Below are 20,091 nucleotides of genomic sequence, written 5' to 3'. Positions count from 1 at the left end.
AAAAATACAATTGAAAACAATTATTTGAGACTAGCCAGAGGAAAAACAAACAGTGATGTATCAATGTTTAAACATTCTTCCAGACAAAGTGTTACTGAATTAAGCAATAAAGGAGTTTGAAGTACAAGTAATGAACTAATTAGATAAACGAATCATATAATATATTAGGGTTTACACATAAAATAACGGTCTGTGGTTTAATTCATCCTAACACTCCCCATCCAGATCATAGCATTTGTGTGTATTTTAGTTTTGATAGCGGTTAAACTCACATACATTTCCAGAGCAACATCAAAGTTCAAGGGAAATGATTGGGATGGTAAAACATGAGTGTAGGGATGTTTGAAGTCAATAGATTACTTTTAAAATAGTATTTGTTGCATTTACAAAAAAAAAAAAAAAAATCATTAAGTATTTTTCATTACCCTTTTTAATAGCTTGAGTAATGCTTTATTTATATTGTTTCTTTCATTTTGGTTAAATATTAGACATGACAAACCCTTACATGCCAGGCTTCTAGGGTCCCCTTGAGCATAGTATCACACCATACAGAGCATGTTGAGAATAGGAATATGTAACTAACTTTAGTATAGTATCACACCATACAGAGCATGTTGAGAATAGGAATATGTAACTAACTTTAGTATAGTATCACACCATACAGAGCATGTTGAGAATAGGAATATGTAACTAACTTTAGTATAGTATCACACCATACAGAGCATGTTAAGAATAGGAATATGTAACTAACTTGTAAAGAGCTGGGATACATAAAACTGTAAACCCATTCAAGAGAGAAATGCAAACACCTGTATTAGTTCTATAACAATACATGAAATACACGTTATAATATGCCTGTTGTATTCTATGTTTCCCTGCATACACACCCCTAATGCTCATCATAACGAGAGTCTATTAGAAGATGAAGTCAAAGGAAGTTTGGAGTTTTCATTCGACTCAAGAAATATTTGATTGAGTCTCCTGTCCTGCTGATGGTCCACAGGTCCCTCTGTGCTGTGACTCAGAGTTTACTTGGATAGGAGGTGGAGTTGTAACTTACAAGTCTTTGCGTGCTCGTTATCAAGAGAAATCTATCCCATGTCCAGTTATCCATTGTTCGTTGTATCCCATTCTTAGGTGGTGGAAACATAGAAATAGAGACTCACAGAACTCATTCTAGTTCTGTGGGTGGAACTCTTTTCCGCTGCCTTCCAGTCCAACGTATTAAGTCCTTGGTTATGACCCTCAGGTTGTGGGTTGTACAATACAGTTTCCAGTTTTAGAAACAGCCCCATTAGCCAAACAGCTAGCAGCGTGGCAGGTCTACTTGGTCTTCTGGGAGCCAATCATCACCTTGGAGACAAAGTTGACAATGGCGCTGGCGGGCTGCTCGGGGTCGTGCTCGGCAAACAGGTGGCACACATTGTCCTGCCCACTGCCCGTCTTCCTCGCCACAAAGCCAAAGATCTTTGCTGAAGTGCAGCCATCTTTTTTCCACCTAAGAATGGGGAAAGAAGAACATACTGTCAGCAAGTTATCATACAAACAGTATAAGGTTATTAGCCCCACCGTACTATTATTTCAAATTATGTTTATTCTGGCATCTTTACTCACTTCCGATCTTGAGGGTCCAATGCACAGAAGATGACAGTGTTCACTGCATAATGCCTTCTGAAGAATAACCTGGAAAGAAGAGGGGGAGGAGGGAAAAAGATAAATGCATATTATTACTGTATATATATATATATATATATATATATATATGTATGTATCATTTTATATTAGCTTTAAACGCATTCCTAATGTGACCATACATATTATATGTGTGTTTGTGTCTGTCTTTCTGTCTGTGTATTCTCCATAACTCACTTCCTCTGGTTGTCGGTGAGGGTGATGCCCTGTGAGGAGACTTTGAAGTGGACCACGGTGGAGGTGGGCAGAGGGTCTGAACCCAGAGGGTCTGAGCCCAGCGTTACACTGGTGGCCTTCTGCACAGCCTGGTACCCCGTCAGAGACTCCATCTCCACCGAGCCCAGGAACCACACGTTACATGCTGCAGAGAAACACACACGTTACCCACTGATGAAACACACACTACACACTGAACACACACAGGAACCACACAGTACACACTGCAAGACCAAATACATGTTATCTACACAATCACTAAGGAACTGAGGTTGTTGTTGTTGCCCAATACTTCATTATGAGCCTTTAATATAATCCCCATTGATTCATCTAATAGTCATGCACCTGTATAAACATGTGCATAACGATGATTTGTGGTTAGTAAAGTATTTAAGCCCTACCTGCTCCTTGTTTGAGCAGCTCAGCAGCAGAGTTGGTAATAGATTGTGTAGTAGTATTCTCCACCATGTCTTCAAGAGGATCTATGGACATTGGGGGGAAACAAATATATACTATACAATGTAATGAAGAAAGTGATGAAGGAGGGATAAAGGAGGCATTGATATATCACTGAATTAATCTCTCTACTGGCCCTGCCACTGATGACGGGGGTTTATAGCTACCATGTAGAGGCAATCCATCTAAGTTGACAAGAGTTGCATGCACAGGCTAATAAATCACATCATTTACGGTACCAGTCAAAAGTTTGGACACACCTACTCATTCAAGGGTTTTTCTGTATTTTTACTGTGTTCTACATTGTAGAATAATAGTGAAGACATCAAAACTATGAAATAACACATATGGAATCATGTAGTAACCAACAAATCAAAATATATTTTATTTTTGAGATTCTTCAAAGTAGCCACTCTTTGCCTTGATGACAGGTTTGCACACTCTTGGCATTCTCTCACACAGCTTCATGAGGTAGTCATCTGGAATGGGGCGGCAGGTAGCCTAGTGGTTAGAGCTTTGGGCCAGTAACCGAAAGGTTGCTAGATTGAATCCCTGACCTGACAAGGTAAAAAAAAAACTGACGTTCTGCTCCTGAACAAGGATTCGATCTAATAAGAATTTGTTCTTAACTCCTTCAAGAGTTTTGGAAAAGCATTCCAGATGAAGCTGGTTGAGAGAAGAGTGTGCAAAGCTGTCTTCAAGGCAAACTTGAAGAATTTCAAATATAAAATTATTTTGATTTGTTTAACACTTTTTTGGTTACTACATAATTCCATTTGTGTTATTTCATAGTTTTGATGTCTTCACTATTATTCTACAATGTAGAAAATAGTAAACAATATAGAAAAACCCTTGAATGAGTAGGTGTGTCCAAACCTTTGACTGGTACTGTATATATATATCGAATCCTTGTATATATATATCGAATCCTTGTATATATATATATATATATATATCATTCTAAACTGCACTGCAATTTATAGCCCTGTCACATTTAGTTGCACAGAGAGAAGAGAGAGTAGTGTTCATTTAACTAGCTTTTCCACAGGACACAATATGTTTTGTCAAATACAACACTCTCTACTGTGTGAATGTAAAATCTGTTCTGATAATGATACTAAGAAGTAGTTTCCCACCTCTGTCAGGTATGATGAGTTTGCAGGGTAGGGCCAGTGGAGTGATTGAGTGCTGGCACACCAACGCTGTTAAACATCCTGGAAAACAAAAACAATAGAAAACATACTATAAACATCATAGCGATTTAGAGTTGTGATGAGCTTTCAACACAAGGTCTGAAGGGCAGTTGTGTTGATTATCCAGTAGAGGGAACTCTGAAACATTTCAAATTATTTCGCTGGTTACACAGAGTAACCAGCAGAGGTCCCCACTGTTTTACCACTGTCCTCAATCGTGTATATAAAGTGTGCTAGAGAAGAGACACTCACCAAAGTAGGGCTCATTGGGACAGCCCTTCAACCGAACTCCTTTCTGTGTACACTCAATCAGGAAGTGACGGACCAGCTCATTGGACAGATCTCCTCCTATCAGAGAGAGAGAGAGAGAGAGAGAGAGAGAGAGAGAGAACTTTGTGATACATAGTAATTTAATAAATGCTCATAACATGCGTATAACCCGTATCAATGCATTATACCTGTTGGCTGTAATCAGGGTTAGGGTTTGTGTTACCGTCGTCTAAGTTCTATTACCCCTGTTAACTCCTATTCCTGAATTCTAAGAGTTACATAACTCTTATCCAATCACAAGTGTTATTATGATTTAACAACAGTGTGTCCGAGGGGCATGAGGATCTGAGGAAAGTCCTCCAGTACAAAGGGACCTGAGAAAATCCTTCATCTGGAACCGGCACGGGATTCAATCTCTTAAGGAGTCACAAAGTAAAGCTGAAGGTGTGGAGAGGGACTGCGTCATAATGTTACTATAGGTGCTAGCCTGCTGCAAGCTTAGGGGGAGAGCGACACCAGAACAAAAGGAGAAAGGACTCAGGGCTCTGTGGGTTGTGCTCTGGGCTGGGCATAGGGGCACCAGTGTCGTTCAGTGTACTGTGTTTTAGGGACCACCCGCTGTAGATGTCTGACTGCAAACACTTTCCCTCGATTCTACATGTAAAATTGATGCACACTTGGAAATTATGGCCGGCACTCTGTTCACAGGTGCTAAGTACTCTCGGCCAGCAAACGCTATTGGTGTGTCTGAGGCCTTACAGGATTACTACGGTTGAGTCCGTTTCAGCGGTAACATGGACTCTTTACAACGTGATTAAACTTTGTTGCTCCTTGCTGAAACAAGCAAGGTGTTGTAGCAAACAAGTCTTTGGTTGCCTAGGAAACGCCCCCCTCTCTGCAGCAGCAGGATTCCAGGAGAGGAGCTTTAAAAAAAAATATATATACGTATATAAAAATGTAACACTTTTTTTTCCTTCTATTCAAACAATTATAACGGTGACCGTGGTCATTTGGCTGACCAATATGACCAATAACAATCATCCAAAATTCCATGAACGTCACAGCCCTAGTTAGGGTAGAAGTTTGGGGTAAAAAATATCAAGCTTAGTGTTCTGTAGGCCTATTCCTAGAAATACGTCTGAATATGACTTGAGATTATCATAATGATTTCTCTTTTCTTTAGAAGTCATTTTCAATTGAAATATAACCATATTCACATACCGCCCCAACAGATCCACAGATGACGCAATCTCAATCACACTCCACACCGCCCTTTACCACCTGGACAAAAGGAACACCTATGTGAGAATGCTGTTCATTGACTACAGCTCCGCGTTCAACACCATAGCACTCACAAATCTCATCACTAATCTAAGGATCCTGGGACTAAACACCTTCCTCTGCAACTTGATCCTAGACTTCCTGACGGGCTGCCCCCAGGTGGTAAGGGTAGGCAACAACACATCTGCCACGCTGATCCTCAACACAGGGGCCCCTCAGGGGTGTGTGCTTTAGTACCCTCCTGTACTCCCTGTTCATCCACGACTGCATGACCAAGCAGGACTCCAACACCATCATTAAGTTTGCTGACTACACAACAGTGGCCTGATCACCGACAGCGATGAGACAGCCTATAGGGAGGAGGTCAGAGACCTGGCAGTGTGGTGCCAGAACAACAACCTCTCCCTCAATGCTGATCGTGGACTATAGGAAAAGGAGGGCCGGACAGGCCCCCATTAACATCGAAGGGGCTGAAGTGGAGTGGGTCGAGAGTTTCAAGTTCCTTGGTGTCCACATCACCAAAGAAGTATCATGGTATGGCAACTGCTCGGCATCTGACCGTAAGGCCTGGGGCCAAGTTTCCTGCAATCCAGGACCTATACACTAGGCGGTGTCAGAGGAAGGACCAAAAAATTGCCAAAGACTCAAGTCACCCAAGTCATAGACTGTTTGTTCTCTCTGCTACCACACGGCAAGCAGTACATGACAGTACTGTGCAGCCGTCTTCATCGACCTAGCCAAGGCTTTCGACTCTGTCAATCACCATATTCTTATCGGCAGACTCAGTAGCTTCGGTTTTTCTAATGACTGTCTTGCCTGGTTCACCAACTACTTTGTGGACAGAGTTCAGTGTGTCAAATCCGAGGGCATGTTGTCCGATCCTCTGGCAGTCTCTATGGGGGTACCACAGGGTTCAATTCTTGGGACGACTCTTTTCTCTGTATATCAATGATGTTGCTCTTGCTGCGGGTCTTTCCCTGATCCACCTCTACGCAGACGACACCATTCTGTATACTTCTGGCCCTTCCTTGGACACTGTGCTATCTAACCTCCAAACGAGCTTCAATTCCATACAACACTCCTTCCGTGGCCTCCAACTGCTCTTAAACCCTAGTAAAACCAAATTTATGCTTTTCAACCGTTCGCTGCCTGCACCCGCACGCCCGACTAGCATCACCACCCTGGATGGTTCCAACCTAGAATATGTGGATATCTATTAGTACCTAGGAGTCTGGCTAGACTGCAGACTCTCCTTCCAGACTCATATCAAACATCTCCAATCCAAAATCAAATCTAGAGTCGGCTTTCTATTTTGCAACAAAGCCTCCTTCACTCACGCCGCAAAACTTACCCTAGTAAAACTGACTATCCTACCGATCCTCGACTTCGGCGATGTCATCTACAAAATAGCTTCGAATACTCTACTCAGCAAACTGGATGCAGTTTATCACAGTGCCTGGCTCCAGGTCATCTACAAGTCCATGCTAGGTAAAGCTCCGCCTTATCTCAGTTCACTGCTCACGATGGCAACACCCACCCGTAGCACGCGCTCCAGCAGGTGTATCTCACTGATCATCCCTAAAGCCAAAACCTCATTAGGCCGCCTTTCCTTCCAGTTCTCTGCTGCCTGCAACTGGAACGAATTGCAAAAATCTCTGAAGTTGGAGACTTTTATCTCCCTCATCAACTTTAAACATTTGATATCTGAGCAGCTAACCGATCGCTGCAGCTGTACATAGTCCATCGGTATTTAGCCCACCCAATTTATCTACCTCATCCCCATACTGTTTTTATTTTATTTACTTTTCTGCTCTTTTGCACACCAGTATCTCTACCTGCACATGTTCATCTGATCATGTATCACTCCAGTGTTAATCTGCTAAATTGTAATTATTCAATCCTATGGCCTATTTATTGCCTACCTCCTCATGCCTTTTGCACACAATGTATATAGATTATTGTACCCCCGCACATTGACTCGGTACCGGTATAGCCTGTATATAGCCTCATTATTGTTATGTCATTTTCTTGTGATACTTTTTGATTAGATTACATTTTTTTACTTTAGTTTATTTAGGAAATATTTTCTTAACTCTATTTCTTGAAGTGCATTATTGGTTAAGGGCCTGTAAGTAAGCATTCACACGAAAAGGTCTACACCTGTTGTATTCGGTGTATGTGACAAATACAATTTGATTTGATTTGAAATGGCATCGGCCATAAAAAAAATACATTAGTTCCAGGAAGCATGAACAAAGCTAAATATTGCATGACAGGCAATTTCTGAATTGAATTGTGGCTGTATTTCAATGTGCTTTATAAAACCTTAACTCTGCTGCTGAAAAAAACTGCATAAACCAGGATGAATTCCAATCTGGTCCATGTGGTCTAAGCTGGTCGGATGCTAGTCAAGCTGGTTTGACCAGCATGGTCTAACTGGTTCAGCTGGCCAACCAGCATCAGGGGCGGGCAACTACAGTCCTCGGGGGCCTGATTGATGTCACACTTGTTCTCCATCCCTATCGAACACAGCTGATTAATCAAAATTCATTCTAAACTGAAGATCACGATTAGGTGATTATTGGAGTCAGGTGTGTTAGCCGGGGCTTGGGAAAAACTGTGACACCAATCAGGCCCTCGAGGACTGGAACTGCCCACCCCTGCAGGTTATGCTGGAAGACTAACATGGTCTAGCTGGTCAAGCTGGTCTGACCAGCATGGTCTAGCTAGTTATGCTGGCAGACCAGCCTTCACTGTGTTTTCGCTGGTGACCAGCCCTTGTTGTGTTTTCACTGGTGAACAGCCTTTGCTGTGTTTTGGAAACAAATATAAACTGAAGCAAAACCAGCATCAAGTCAAGGCTTGCAAAGTAATTTCTATAAAAATTTAGCCGGAGTGGAATCCCATAATCTGCATTCAGAAAGACTGCCAGGGGTAGAAATATGGAAAAATAACCATAACTAAAACGTCTAAAATGGAACAACGATTTCAGTAACAGGTACAATAAATCCAACTAACAGACTGGATCAGTTTAGAAAAGTTTATGTTATTTATCTTTGTATAGCATGAGATAAATTATTTATTCATTAATTAATCAATAGGGGACTCAATAGGGGAGGGTTCGGGTGGGCATCTACATTGGGGGCGGCTCCGGTGCGGGTTGAAGTACCCACTCCGCTCGTGGATACATCATCCTCAATGGCGGCTCTGGTGTGGGGATCGTCGCCGGAAGCTCCGGACCGTGGCTCATCGCCCGAGGAACTGGACCGTGGACCGTCTCAGGAGGTTCCGGACTGTGGACGGTCGCCTGAGTTTTCGGACTGGGAACTGTCACCGGAAGCTCTGGACTGTGGATGAGCACTGGAGGCCTGATGCATGGGGCCGGTACAGGTGGCACCGGGCTGGTGACACGCACCTCAGGGCAAGTGCGGGGAGGAGGGACAGAACGTACTGGACTGTGGAGGTGCACTGGAGGCCTGATGCGTGGGGCCAGTACAGGTGGCACAGGGCTGGTGACACGCACCTCAGGACGAGTGCGGGGAGGAGGGACAGGACGTACTGGACTGTGGAGGTACACTGGAGGCCTGATGCGGCATTACTTGTACCGGAACTTTAACACACTTCTCAGGATGAGTACAGAGAGCTGACCCAGGTGGCTTTAAATCGATAACACGCTCCTTAGGGCAAATGTCGCGCATCCTCCACCAATTCAATAACTCTCTCATTTCTCTCTCCTCCACATTATCCCTCACTGACAGTCTCTGGTTCACTCCCCTCAACTTTCGCCGCCCACTCCTCGCTCAATCTGTCCCAATATTCCTCCTCGGTCTCTGACTCTAGACCTCAGCATCACAGACCACTCCGTGTGCCCCCCCCAAAATGTTTTGAGGCTGCCTCTCGGGCTTCCGTCGTGGCTGCGATACCCGGTGTCGTCGTTGTTGCTCCCTCGCTACTTCCGCCTGCTTCCATGACAGGCTTCTGTCTCCTGCCATAATCTCTTCCCACGTCCAGGATGTCCTCCACTCCTGGCATTCCTCCTGGGCTCACTGCTTGGTCCATTGTTGTTGGGATCTTTTGTCACGATCGTTACAATGAGTGGACCAAGATGCAGCGTGGTATGGTTCCATCCTCTTTATTTTGAAGTGAAACTCAAAGAAAACAATAAATGCAAAACGAAACGTGAAGCTGCTATAGTGCTCACAGGCAACTATACATAGTCAAGATCCCAAAAAGGGGAAATGGCTACCTAAATATGATCCCCAATCAGAGACAACGATAAACAGCTGCCTCCGATTGGGAACCATACCAGGCCAACATAGAAATATAATCACCTAGATGTCCAACCCCAGTCACACCCCGACCTAACCAACATAGAGAATAAAAAGCTCTCTATGGTCAGGGCGTGACACTTCACTTGGCATTTGAGCACCCCCACCCCTCCGCACTAACAAAATGTATAGTCACAGTTTTGTGTTTATATATTTATATATATAAAAAAAGGGTATTATTTGTGAGCCATAATTTTTATTACTTTGATTTCATTATTGGAATCCTCCAGGTTTATGCATTAATATGCACTGAAATGCATTGGCACCCTCTGTTGGTTGGTGGCCTTTACACTGGTGATTGAGTCCTCACTTCCTCATTCTATTGAGATAACTTTTCCTGAAACTAGCCAATTATCTCATGTCATAATTTCTTGTGTTTGACAGATTAGTTTCAGTTGAAGTCTCCCCATTATAAGTAATGAAACCACACTAGGTGGAAAGGATTTAACATGGAGGTGAACCTAACAAAATTACACTGCAGACTTTTCAAAGTTATACATTTATTTTTTTTCCTCTGGATGATTTCATTTGATTATACGATGGCTCAGATTTAGATACATATATGTTGCACTATTGAATCCTTGTAGTTAGATGTTTTAGTTATTTGTTTTAGAAAGCTCACTAGCTAGCCTAGCCTTACGCTAAATGCTAGTTTAGCCATAGCTTTTTAAAATTATTATTATTATGAACAATACAACAAATACAAAAACAGAAATATACAAACAAGAGTACATAAACCTAACAGGTATTACATGTCGAGATAAATGTTACATTTTCCAAAAAGTTTATGGTACATATTGTTTTTTTGTTTTTACACTTACTGATAATTTATGCTTAGCCGTTCATGTATTTTACTATTAGCTGTAACAAGGCTAGTGGGAGTTATTGTGGTCGATTGTGTACTATCGGGTAACATTTATGTTTACACTGTTGAGATGTGTTGGACAAACATACATACAATTTTATGGTTTTACATGGTAGATAGCATACCTTTTGCACTACTTGTGAGTGAATTGCCTTTATTTTGGTACAGATACTAATTAGTTGAATTGCAATTAATTAGTGCCTTCAGAAAGTATTCATAGCCCTCGAATTACTCCATATTTTGTTATGTTAAAGCCTGAATTCAAAGTGGATGAAGTCTCTAAGAGCTTTCCACACCAGAATTGTGCAACATGTGCACATTATTTTCAGAATTCTCCAAGCTCTGTCAAATTGGTTGTTGATCATTGCTAGACAACCATTTTCAAGTCTGTAACTCTGTAACTCGGCCACTCAGGAGCCTTTACTGTCTTATTGGTGTCTTATTGCTGAGCAGCTCCAGTGTAGATTTGGCCCTGCTGAAAGGTGAATTAATCTCCCGGTGTCTGTTGAAAAGCAGCTTTTCCTCAACTGTTTTGCCTGTGCTTAGCACCGTTCTGTTTATTTTTTATCTTGGAAAAACTCCCCAGTCCTTAACGATTACAAGCATACCCATAACATGATGCAGCTACCACTATGCTTTAAAATATGGAGAGTGGTACTCAGTAATGTGATGTACTGGATTTTTCGCAAACATAAAGCGTTGTATTCAGCACAAAAAAAAGTATTACTTTAGTGCCTTGTTGCAAACAGGATGCATGTTTTGTAATATTTTTTATTCTGTACAGGCTTCCTTGTTTTCACCACTGGTGGAAAAAGTACTCAATTGTCATACTTAAGTGAAAGTAAAGGTACCTTAATATAAAATGTGAAAGTCACCCAGTAAAATATTGCTTGAGTAAGAGTCTAACAGTATTTGGTTTTAAATATACTCAAGTATCAAAAGTAAAAGTATAAACCATTTCAAATTCCTTAAATGAAGCAAACCAGATGGCACAATTTATTTTTATTTTTACCTAAGTACTTTACACCACTGGTGTAGTAACTGTGGAGTAACTACAATACTGTTGCTCCATCCTCAGTTTTCTCCTATCACAGCCATTAAACTCTGTAACTTTTTAAAAGTCACCATTGGCCTCATGGTGAAATCCCTGAGCAGTTTCCTTCCTCTCCGGCAACTGAGTTAGGAAGGATGCCTGTATCTTTGTAGTGACTGGGTGTAGTGTATTGATACACCATGCAAAGTGTAAATAATAACGTCACCATGCTCAAAGGGATATTCAATGTCTGTTACCAATAAGTGCCCTTCTTTGCGAGGCATTGGAAAACCTCCCTGGTCTTTGTGGTTAAATCTGTATTTGAAATTCACTGCTCAACTGAGGGACCTTACAGATAATTGCATGTGTGGGGTACAGAGATGAAATAGTCCTTTAAAACTCACGTTAAACACTATCATTGCACACAGAGTCCATGCAACTTAATATGTGACTTGTTAAGCAAATCTTTATCCTGAACTGATTTAGGTTTTACATAACACAGGGGTTAAATACTTATTGACTCAAGATATTTTAGCTTTCCATTTTTAATTATTTTGTAAAAAAATATATATATATATACATATATACATTATTCTACTTTGACATTATGGGGTATTGTGTGTAGCCCAGTGACCAAAAACAATCTCAAGGTAATCCATTTTAAATTCAGGCTGTAATGCAACAAAATGAAAAAATAAAGGGGTGTGAATACTTTCTGAAGGCTCTGTATATGTACTGTCAAGAGACTGAACAAAGGATATGAAAGTATGTGAATGTACATTTTTCTACCAAGCATTGTTATGAACCAGATAATTGACCCTTTTTTCTTTTGGAAAAAATATGTTTATTACATTCTATTAATAAGATAACTGATCCTGAAACCAGGCAACTTTATCTTGTCTCATAATTTCTCCTGTTCTACAGGAAAAATATTAAATGTTTTTTATTACTACAGGAAATTTGCTTTAAAACTGCAATATTTTCTCAGCCTCATGGTAAAATGTGTAAATAGCCTGAGATTAGCTATAAAACTGCAAATTCGTCTTTCTCCCCCATGGCAAAAAAACTAAAGGATCAATTACAACAACAAAAAAAAATTGTCCAAGGAGGTTGCCCCCCCAGACAACAAATTGTTTGTGCGCGGCTTGCATGTAAGGCACACGTGATCTACCGGTGCACTGAACTTTTGTGTCGATCTGGTAAACAATTGGATCCTGACTAGCCTCCCAGTCCCTGTCGCGGAAAAACATCCCCACAGCATGATGCTGCTACCCCCATGCTTCACAGATAGGGACGGTGCCAGGTTTCCTCCAGACATGATGCTTGGCATTCAGGCCGAGGAGTTCAATCTTGGTTTCACCAGACCAGAGAATCTTGTTTCTCATGGTCCAAAAGTCTTTAGGTGCTCTTTTGGCAAACTCCAAGTGGGCTGTCATGTGCCTTTTACTGAGGAGTGTCTTCCATCTGGCCAGTCTACCATAAAGACCTGATTGATGGAGTGCTGCAGAGATGGTTGTCCTTCTGGAAGGTTCTCCCATCTCCATAGAGAAACTCTGGAGCTCTGTCAGAGTGACCATCGGGTTCTTAGTCACCTCCTTGACCAAGGCCCTTCTCCCCCGATTTTTCAGTTTGGCCGGGTGACCAGCTCTAGGAAGAGTCTTGTTGCAACCAAACTTCTCATGTATGAATGATGGAAGCCACTGTGTTCTTTTGGACCTTCAATGCTGCAGAATGCTACAGACAATTCCTTTGACCTCACGGCTTGGTTTTTGCTGACATGCATTGTCAACTGTTGGACCTTATATAGACAGGTGTGTGCCTTTATATAGACAAGTTGTAGAAACATTGCAAGGATGATCAATGGAATCAGGATGCACCTGAGCTCAATTTCGAGGCTCATAGCAAAGGGTCTGAATAAGGTATTTATGTTTTTTATTTTAAATACATTTGCAAAAATGTCAAAAAAACTGTTTTCGTTTTATCAATATGGGGTATTGTGTGTAGATTGATGAGGGAAAAGGTCATTTAATTAATTTTAGAATAAGTTTGTAACGTAACAAAATGTGGAAAAGGTGAAGGGGTCTGAGTACTTTCCGAATGCACTGTACATTGCCCATCCCCCACTGAAATGGACTCCAACATGGCTAGTTGCTGTTCAGCATGTGGACTTGTTTTAGTAGAAGACGCACACGAGCAAGAAAGGGATGGCCTTACTGCTGCTGGAAATTACTTGCAAGTAGCAACATTGGATATGTGCACTGATTACTGGTGTTATTGGTATAGCTAGAATGTGTAGTTATTTCTATAATGTTAGTAACATTTTATAAAACACTATTGTAGCCTGTGTATATTAGCCTAAAGAAAAGGATTAGGATAAGGAAGTTTGTAAACATGCATATAAACACACTTTTATTCAAATACACACATACAAGAACACGCACATATCTTATGAGTTCATTTTCTTGGTTGTTGGTGCATTGGGGGAGGGGGGTTCTTGGGGGTGGGGAATGGAATTAAAAAAAACATATATTTTCTTGTTTTTTTCTTAGGGGGGTGACTGTGGGAGGGGTCTTGGATGGTTGAGGGACAGCTATGGGGAACTGTAGGAGGATCCTGGAGGGTTTGCATCCCCATTTTTTTTTTTGTCCTTGTGGGAGATCTGTCGTCGTGCCCTTGAGCAGGGCATTGACCCTAGATGCTTCTGTGTATCGCACTGAATAGGAGTCTGTTGGATGACTGGTGTGGTGTAGTTGTTGCAAGCAAATTGTATGTTTTGGATATTCAATTAAAAAAAGACAAAAAAGAAAAGAAAAACATTTAAGAAAAGGATGAAGCGGGGACATAAGGCTCATTATGTGAACATAACATTCAGATTGAAGTATATTATAGAACACTATGTGTCTGACATGTATAATATGAAATCCTCTCATTTCTTTTTGTCACAGAAAATGTACAACTTTATCACTGGAGAAACTTGAATCAGAGACGGTAATCTACCAAGAGACTCAAATTAGCGATTACATTACTTCCTGTAATTCGCGTGTGCGCAATGAAGATTCTTGCAGAAGTCAATGGAAAAGTGTCGTGTTCTAAGCTACAGGAAGAAGCCTAATTGCGTTTTGAGTCAAAGTTGGGTATCTTGTTTTTCTAATTTGCCAAGCTCGGGGATTCTTCTGTTGACCTCTTTCCATTCCATGTCCAGTCTCATAAGCGATATAAACAAAATAGTGAATAACTTAAGAACACGTTTCGTGTGTCTTTTACTGAAAACATGTGGTTATGGTAATGTTCGGTGTTAGGGTTGGTTAATGCTCCAACACATTCATGAACATTACCCTGCACATATTGTGTAGACCTGTAGATATATTTGACTTCAGGAATGATGTTGAACCCTTGCTCGGATAAAACCTTTCTTGAATTAAACAATTGATCAGTCACTGTCACCCATACTCACCTATAGGTAAGCCTACTCTTGTCTGGCTGACTTTGAGAAAATGTAAACACAACACTATTTAGGATATCTAGTTTATTCAAATGGTATACTGACTCACTTTTTAAAGAAATCCTGAACATGCTGCAAAGCAATTGTGGTCTTACAGGGACCCTGTTTATAGCGTATGTGGCCTATCCAGGGCTTTAAAACAAATCTAGACATAACTACTAGACATTTACACACTTGTATTTATCTCAACTTTCATACTACACGAAGATAAATAGAGTACAATTTATAAACTAATCCAATCTGTTAGTTGGACTTAATGCACCTGTTACTGAAATTGTAACCCTGGCAGTCATTTTGATTGCAGATTGTGTGAATAAAAGTTAACATTTTTGGATATCCCCAGTCAGGCTGGATTCCAATAGGAATTAGAAATCACTTTGCAAGCCAGAATAATGTGATTTGATGCTGGTTTTGCGGGTGACCAGCATATGCTGGTATGCTGGTGACCAGCTTATGTGTCCAAAACACAGCAAAGGCTGGTCACCAGCAAAAAAACAGAAAATGCTAGTCACCAGCAGACACAGCAAAGTCTGGTTACCAGCAAAAACACAGTGAAGACTGGTCACCCGCCAAAACACAACAAAATCTGGTAACCATTGAAAACACAATGAAGGCTGGTCACCAGCCTAAGCTGGTTTATGCTGTTTTTTTTTCAGCGGCCATATGTCAAGTAAAGTAAGGCAACAAGTATCTCTGGAGAAAGTCCTGAAATCTGTGCAAGTTTATAAAGACAGCATGTCTATTGTTTGTCTTGAAACACTAGCTGCCACATCTAAGACTAGTTGGCAAAGAGAAGGGCTGCTTGGCTCTATCATGATACTGCCCAGAAGAGAGACCCAGAGCTAGGAGTTGTAGAGAGAGGGGCAGAGAGGTGACTATCATGTTCCCTCCATGGAAGTAAGGTCATAGGGGTGTAATAGTAGAGGGCTTTTATGGTGATTGTTATTGTTAGATTCCCAGGATGCTGCCTCTCAGTTGGCTCATTCCATGATACCCCTGTTCTACTGAAAGGTTCTGGAACTAGGGTGGAACCTGCCTGTAGGCACAGATCTAGGATCAGCTTATTCTCCAACAATTCTAATGATGACCATGGGTGAACACAAAACGGACTTAGGTCAGCATATATGTGCTTCGTCAATCATCATCCTACTCCCATTTCCTACATCAAACAGGCACCGCTTTGAGTCGAACCAAAGTTCCGCCCATTTATATATTTCAGCCAATGCCTACCTCTCTTGGTCTGCTGCAGGACTGAGGGAGGGGGTGTGGCCACCTTCATGGCCAGCCCATAGGCACCTCTGAAGGAGTGGCTGTCGCGTACAATGAAACACCCAGGCTCTTTGTCCTTCAGGACTGAGATAGCTGAGAGGAGGAGAGGAGGAGAAGAGGAGTATAGAGTAAAGGAGTAAAGGAGGAGAGGAGGAAGATATTTTAACAATGGTGTCATGGAGGAGTTTGCAAATTGGAGCCTCTGCTAAAACTGGACAAAATCACTTTCAACATGCTGAAGAGCTTCATGGAAATTCAGCAGACAAAATACAGTTGGTAGACAAGACAAGTATTTCCTCATGTATGTTTTTACCTTGGTCCCTGGAGATATCAGGCTTGTACCAGAATTTTGATGTGTCTTGCACAAATTTTACAGTCACCTGCTTGATGGCCAGGACATCTGGAAATACAGTATCACAAACAGACCAGAGGTTAGCCAATGCACAAAGACGTCAGGAATTCAAACACTAAGTTTAAAAGACATCCATATGTGGCAAATCCAAATTGACAGAGAACACTCACAGGGCAGTACCTAAAGGATACAGTACTGATTACCTTCTTTAAAGTATTGCACCAACCCAAGCCATTGGCTCATATAAGTGATTGGCTATTGACTGTGCTAGCTAGAGGGTTACCTGGCAGAGGTGAGGCAGTGCCCGGCATCTGTGCAGAGGCTGAGAGGTCAGGCAGGACATTGGGGAAGGGGATACTGAGGGAGCTCCCGCTGTGTGGGCTGGAGAACCCGCTGGGGGCTGGGGAGGCCGTGCCCAGGGAGTGCTCCCCGTCTGACGCCCTCCTCTTCTCGGGCAGCAGCGGAGGCAAGGCCCCCTGGGCCTGGAGCTGCTGGTGCTGCTGGGTCCGGATGGTGCCCTGCTGGTCCATGGAACCAGACATCAACATGCCCCTCTCCATGCCTCCGTTCCCCAGAAGAGGAGAGGCAGAGACTGGGCAGTCGGCGGTGCCGTAGCTCCCCAGGCCTGAGTCGTCCTGCTCATCAAAGCTGTGTGCGGGGCTGTGGGTGAGGGCATAGCGGGCCATGTGGCTCCGTTGGCTTCCCCGGGGGGAGCTGTGGGCGTTGGGGGCTGGGTGGGGGTGCATGGGAGGGGAGTGGTGTCCGTAGTCCAGGGACATGGAGTGGGGAGGGGGGTGCCTGGGGGTGGGGCAGGTGCTGAGGGAGGCGTGGCGGCTCAGGAGGGCTCTGTCCTCTGGCCAGGGCTGACCCATGGAGGGGCTGGAGAAACGAGGAAGAACACCAAAATTAGAAGATAATCAAAAACACAACTACAATCAAACTGTATGACCATAACGTATTTTCAGAACATGTAGCCTATAACCATAATTATACTGAACAAAAATATAAACACAACATGCCACAATTTCAATGATTTTACTGAGTTACAGTTCATATAAGGAAATCAATCAATTTAAATAAATAAATTAGGCCCTAATTTATGGATTTCACATGACTGGGCAGGGGAGGCCATAGGCCCACCCATTTGGTAGCCAGGCCCAGCCAATCAGAATGAGTTTTTCCCTACAAAAGGGCTTTATCACAGACAGAAGTACTCCTCAGTTTCATCAGCTGCCCTGGTGGCTGGTCTCAGAATATCCCGCAGGAGAAGAAGCCAAATGTGTAGGTCCTGGGCTGGCATGGTTACACATGGTCTGCAGTTGTGAGGCCGGTTGGATGTACTGCCAAATTCTCTAAAATGACGTTGGAGGTGGCTTATGGTAGAGAAATGAACATAAAATTATCTGGCAACAGCTCTGGTGGACGTTCCTGCGAACAGCATGCCAATTGCACACTCCCTCAAAACTTGAGACGTGGCATTGTGTTATGTGACAGAACTGCACATTTTAGAGTGGCCTTTTATTGTCCCCGGTACAAGAAGCACCTGTGTAATGATCATGCTGTTTAATCAGCTTCTTAATATGCCACACCTGTCAGATGGATTGATTATCTTGGCAAAAGGGAAATGCTGACTAACAGGGATGTAAACAAATTTGTGTCCAAAATTTTAGAGAAATATGCTTTTTGTGCATGTGGAAAATTTCTTGGATCTTTATTTCAGCTCATGAAAGATGGGACCAATGCTTTACATGTTGCATTTATATTTTTCTTCAGTATATATAAAAATCTGTGATTGGGTCCATAACCATCTACTACAGTAAATTGCAAGAAATTACCTTTGAATAAACATGAGCTAGGCTTCCAATAATTATGTGAAAGGCTTGTTTGTGATTGGCTATACCTGTCTGTCCGTTGGAGCGTCCCACTTGTGAAGGCAGAGCGAGAGGAGCCGAAGGACCTATGGCTGCTGGAGGAGGAGTCTGGTAGGCCCTCATCTATGGACTGGGGAAGGTGACCAATCATCTCTAAGTAACCGTGAGGCTCTGTGGGGGTGTGAGAGGGCATACATGACAAATGACACATATTGGATAAATACATTCAAGGACTAGGGCTAGAATGCACTAAACATATTTCACATACGCTGAATACAACCATGAAATTCTTACTTACAAGCCCTTAACCAACAATGCAGAAGAAAGAAGAAAATAGAAAAATAACAAATAGTCCGGGTAGCCATTTGATTAGCTCTTCTTAAGGAGTTTGCTATACCAGGCGGTGATGCAACCATTCAGGATGCTCTTGATTGTTCAGATGTAGACATTTTTGAGGATCTGAGGACTGAGGACCCATAACAAATCTGTTCAGTCTCCTGAGGGGGAATAGGCATGGTAGTGCCCTCTTCACAACTGTTTTGGTGTGTTTGGACCATGGTAGTTCGTTCGTGATGTGGACACCAAGGAACAGGAAGCTCTCAACCTGCTCCACTATAGCCCTGTCGATGAGAATGGAGGCGTGCTCGGCCCTCCTTTTTCTGTAGTCCACAATCATCTCCTTTGTCTTGATCACGTTGAGGGAGAGGTTGTTATTCTGGCACCACACGGCCAGGTCTCTGATCTCCATCTTATAGGATGTCTCATCATTGTCGATGATCAGGCCTACCACTGTTGTGTCGTCTGCAAACTTAATGATAGTGCTGGAGTCGTGTTTGGCCTTGCAGTGAACAGGGAGGGTGTGTGAACAGGGAGTACATTAGGGGTGAACAGGTAGTACAGTAGGGGACTGAGCACGCACCCCTGATGGGCCCCCGTGTTGAGGATCAATGTGGAAGATGTGTTGTTACCTACCCTTACCACCTGGGGGCGGCCTGTCAGGAAGTCCAAGATCCAGTTGTAGAGGGAGGTGTGTAGTCCCAGGGTCCTTAGCTTAATGATGAGCTTTAAAGGCACTATGGTGTGAATGCTGAGCTGTAGTCAATGAATAGCATTCTCATGTAGTTGTTCCTTTTGTCCAGGTGGTAAAGGGCAGTGTGGAGTGCCATAGAGATTGCGTCATCTGTGGATCTGTTGGGGCGGTATGCAAATTGCGGTGGGTCTAGGGTTTCTGTGATAATGGTGTTGATGTAAGCCATGACCAGCCTTTCAAAGCACTTCATGGTTACAGAAGTAGAAGTCATTTAGCTCATCTGGTAGGCTTGTGTCACTGGGAAGCCCGTGGCTGTGCTTCCCTTTGTAGTCTGTAATAGTTTGCCAGTCCTGCCACATCCGACAAGCTTTGGAGCCAGTGTAGTAGGATTCAATCTTAGTCCTGTATTGACGCTTTGCCTGATGGTTCGTCGGAGGGCATAGCGGGATTTCTTATAAGCATCTGGGTTAGAGTCCTTCTCCTTGAAAGTGACAGCTCTAGCCTTTAGCTCAGTGCAGATGTTGCCTGTAATCCATGGCTTCTGGTTGGTGTATGTACGTACGGTCACTGTGGGGACAACGTCATTGATGCACTTATTGATGAAGCCAGTGACTGATGTGGTGTAGTCCTCAACATGTTCCAGTATGTGATAGCAAAACAGTCCTGTAGCTTAGCATCTGCTACACCTGACCACTTCCCTATTGAGCGAGTCACTGGTACTTCCTGCTTTAGT

General features: G+C 42.6%; 1 protein-coding gene across 2 annotated transcripts in view; it reads right to left on the bottom strand.

Annotated features, from left to right (window-relative positions):
- Positions 1-427: 427 nt before the first annotated feature.
- Positions 428-20,091, bottom strand: part of LOC110530428 (tensin-3) — a 70,585-nt gene continuing 50,921 nt past the window's right edge. For both annotated transcript variants that reach the window (XM_036986060.1, XM_036986059.1), the window contains exons 17-26: positions 18,358-18,499; positions 16,741-17,336; positions 16,419-16,505; positions 16,067-16,198; positions 3,810-3,905; positions 3,501-3,578; positions 2,310-2,390; positions 1,870-2,053; positions 1,615-1,683; positions 428-1,498 (exon numbers count right to left, since the gene is read on the bottom strand). In XM_036986060.1, coding sequence (XP_036841955.1) covers positions 1,324-1,498; positions 1,615-1,683; positions 1,870-2,053; positions 2,310-2,390; positions 3,501-3,578; positions 3,810-3,905; positions 16,067-16,198; positions 16,419-16,505; positions 16,741-17,336; positions 18,358-18,499 — 1,640 coding nt within the window. In that variant the 3' untranslated portion in view covers positions 428-1,323. The remainder of the gene's footprint in view (positions 1,499-1,614; positions 1,684-1,869; positions 2,054-2,309; positions 2,391-3,500; positions 3,579-3,809; positions 3,906-16,066; positions 16,199-16,418; positions 16,506-16,740; positions 17,337-18,357; positions 18,500-20,091) is intronic.

Source organism: Oncorhynchus mykiss, chromosome 8, assembly GCF_013265735.2.
Source record: "Oncorhynchus mykiss isolate Arlee chromosome 8, USDA_OmykA_1.1, whole genome shotgun sequence".
In the NCBI taxonomy this organism is placed as follows: Eukaryota; Metazoa; Chordata; class Actinopteri; order Salmoniformes; family Salmonidae; genus Oncorhynchus; species Oncorhynchus mykiss.
The sequence above is the reverse complement of the archived record's forward strand: the minus strand, read 5'-3'. Positions and strand labels throughout refer to the sequence as shown.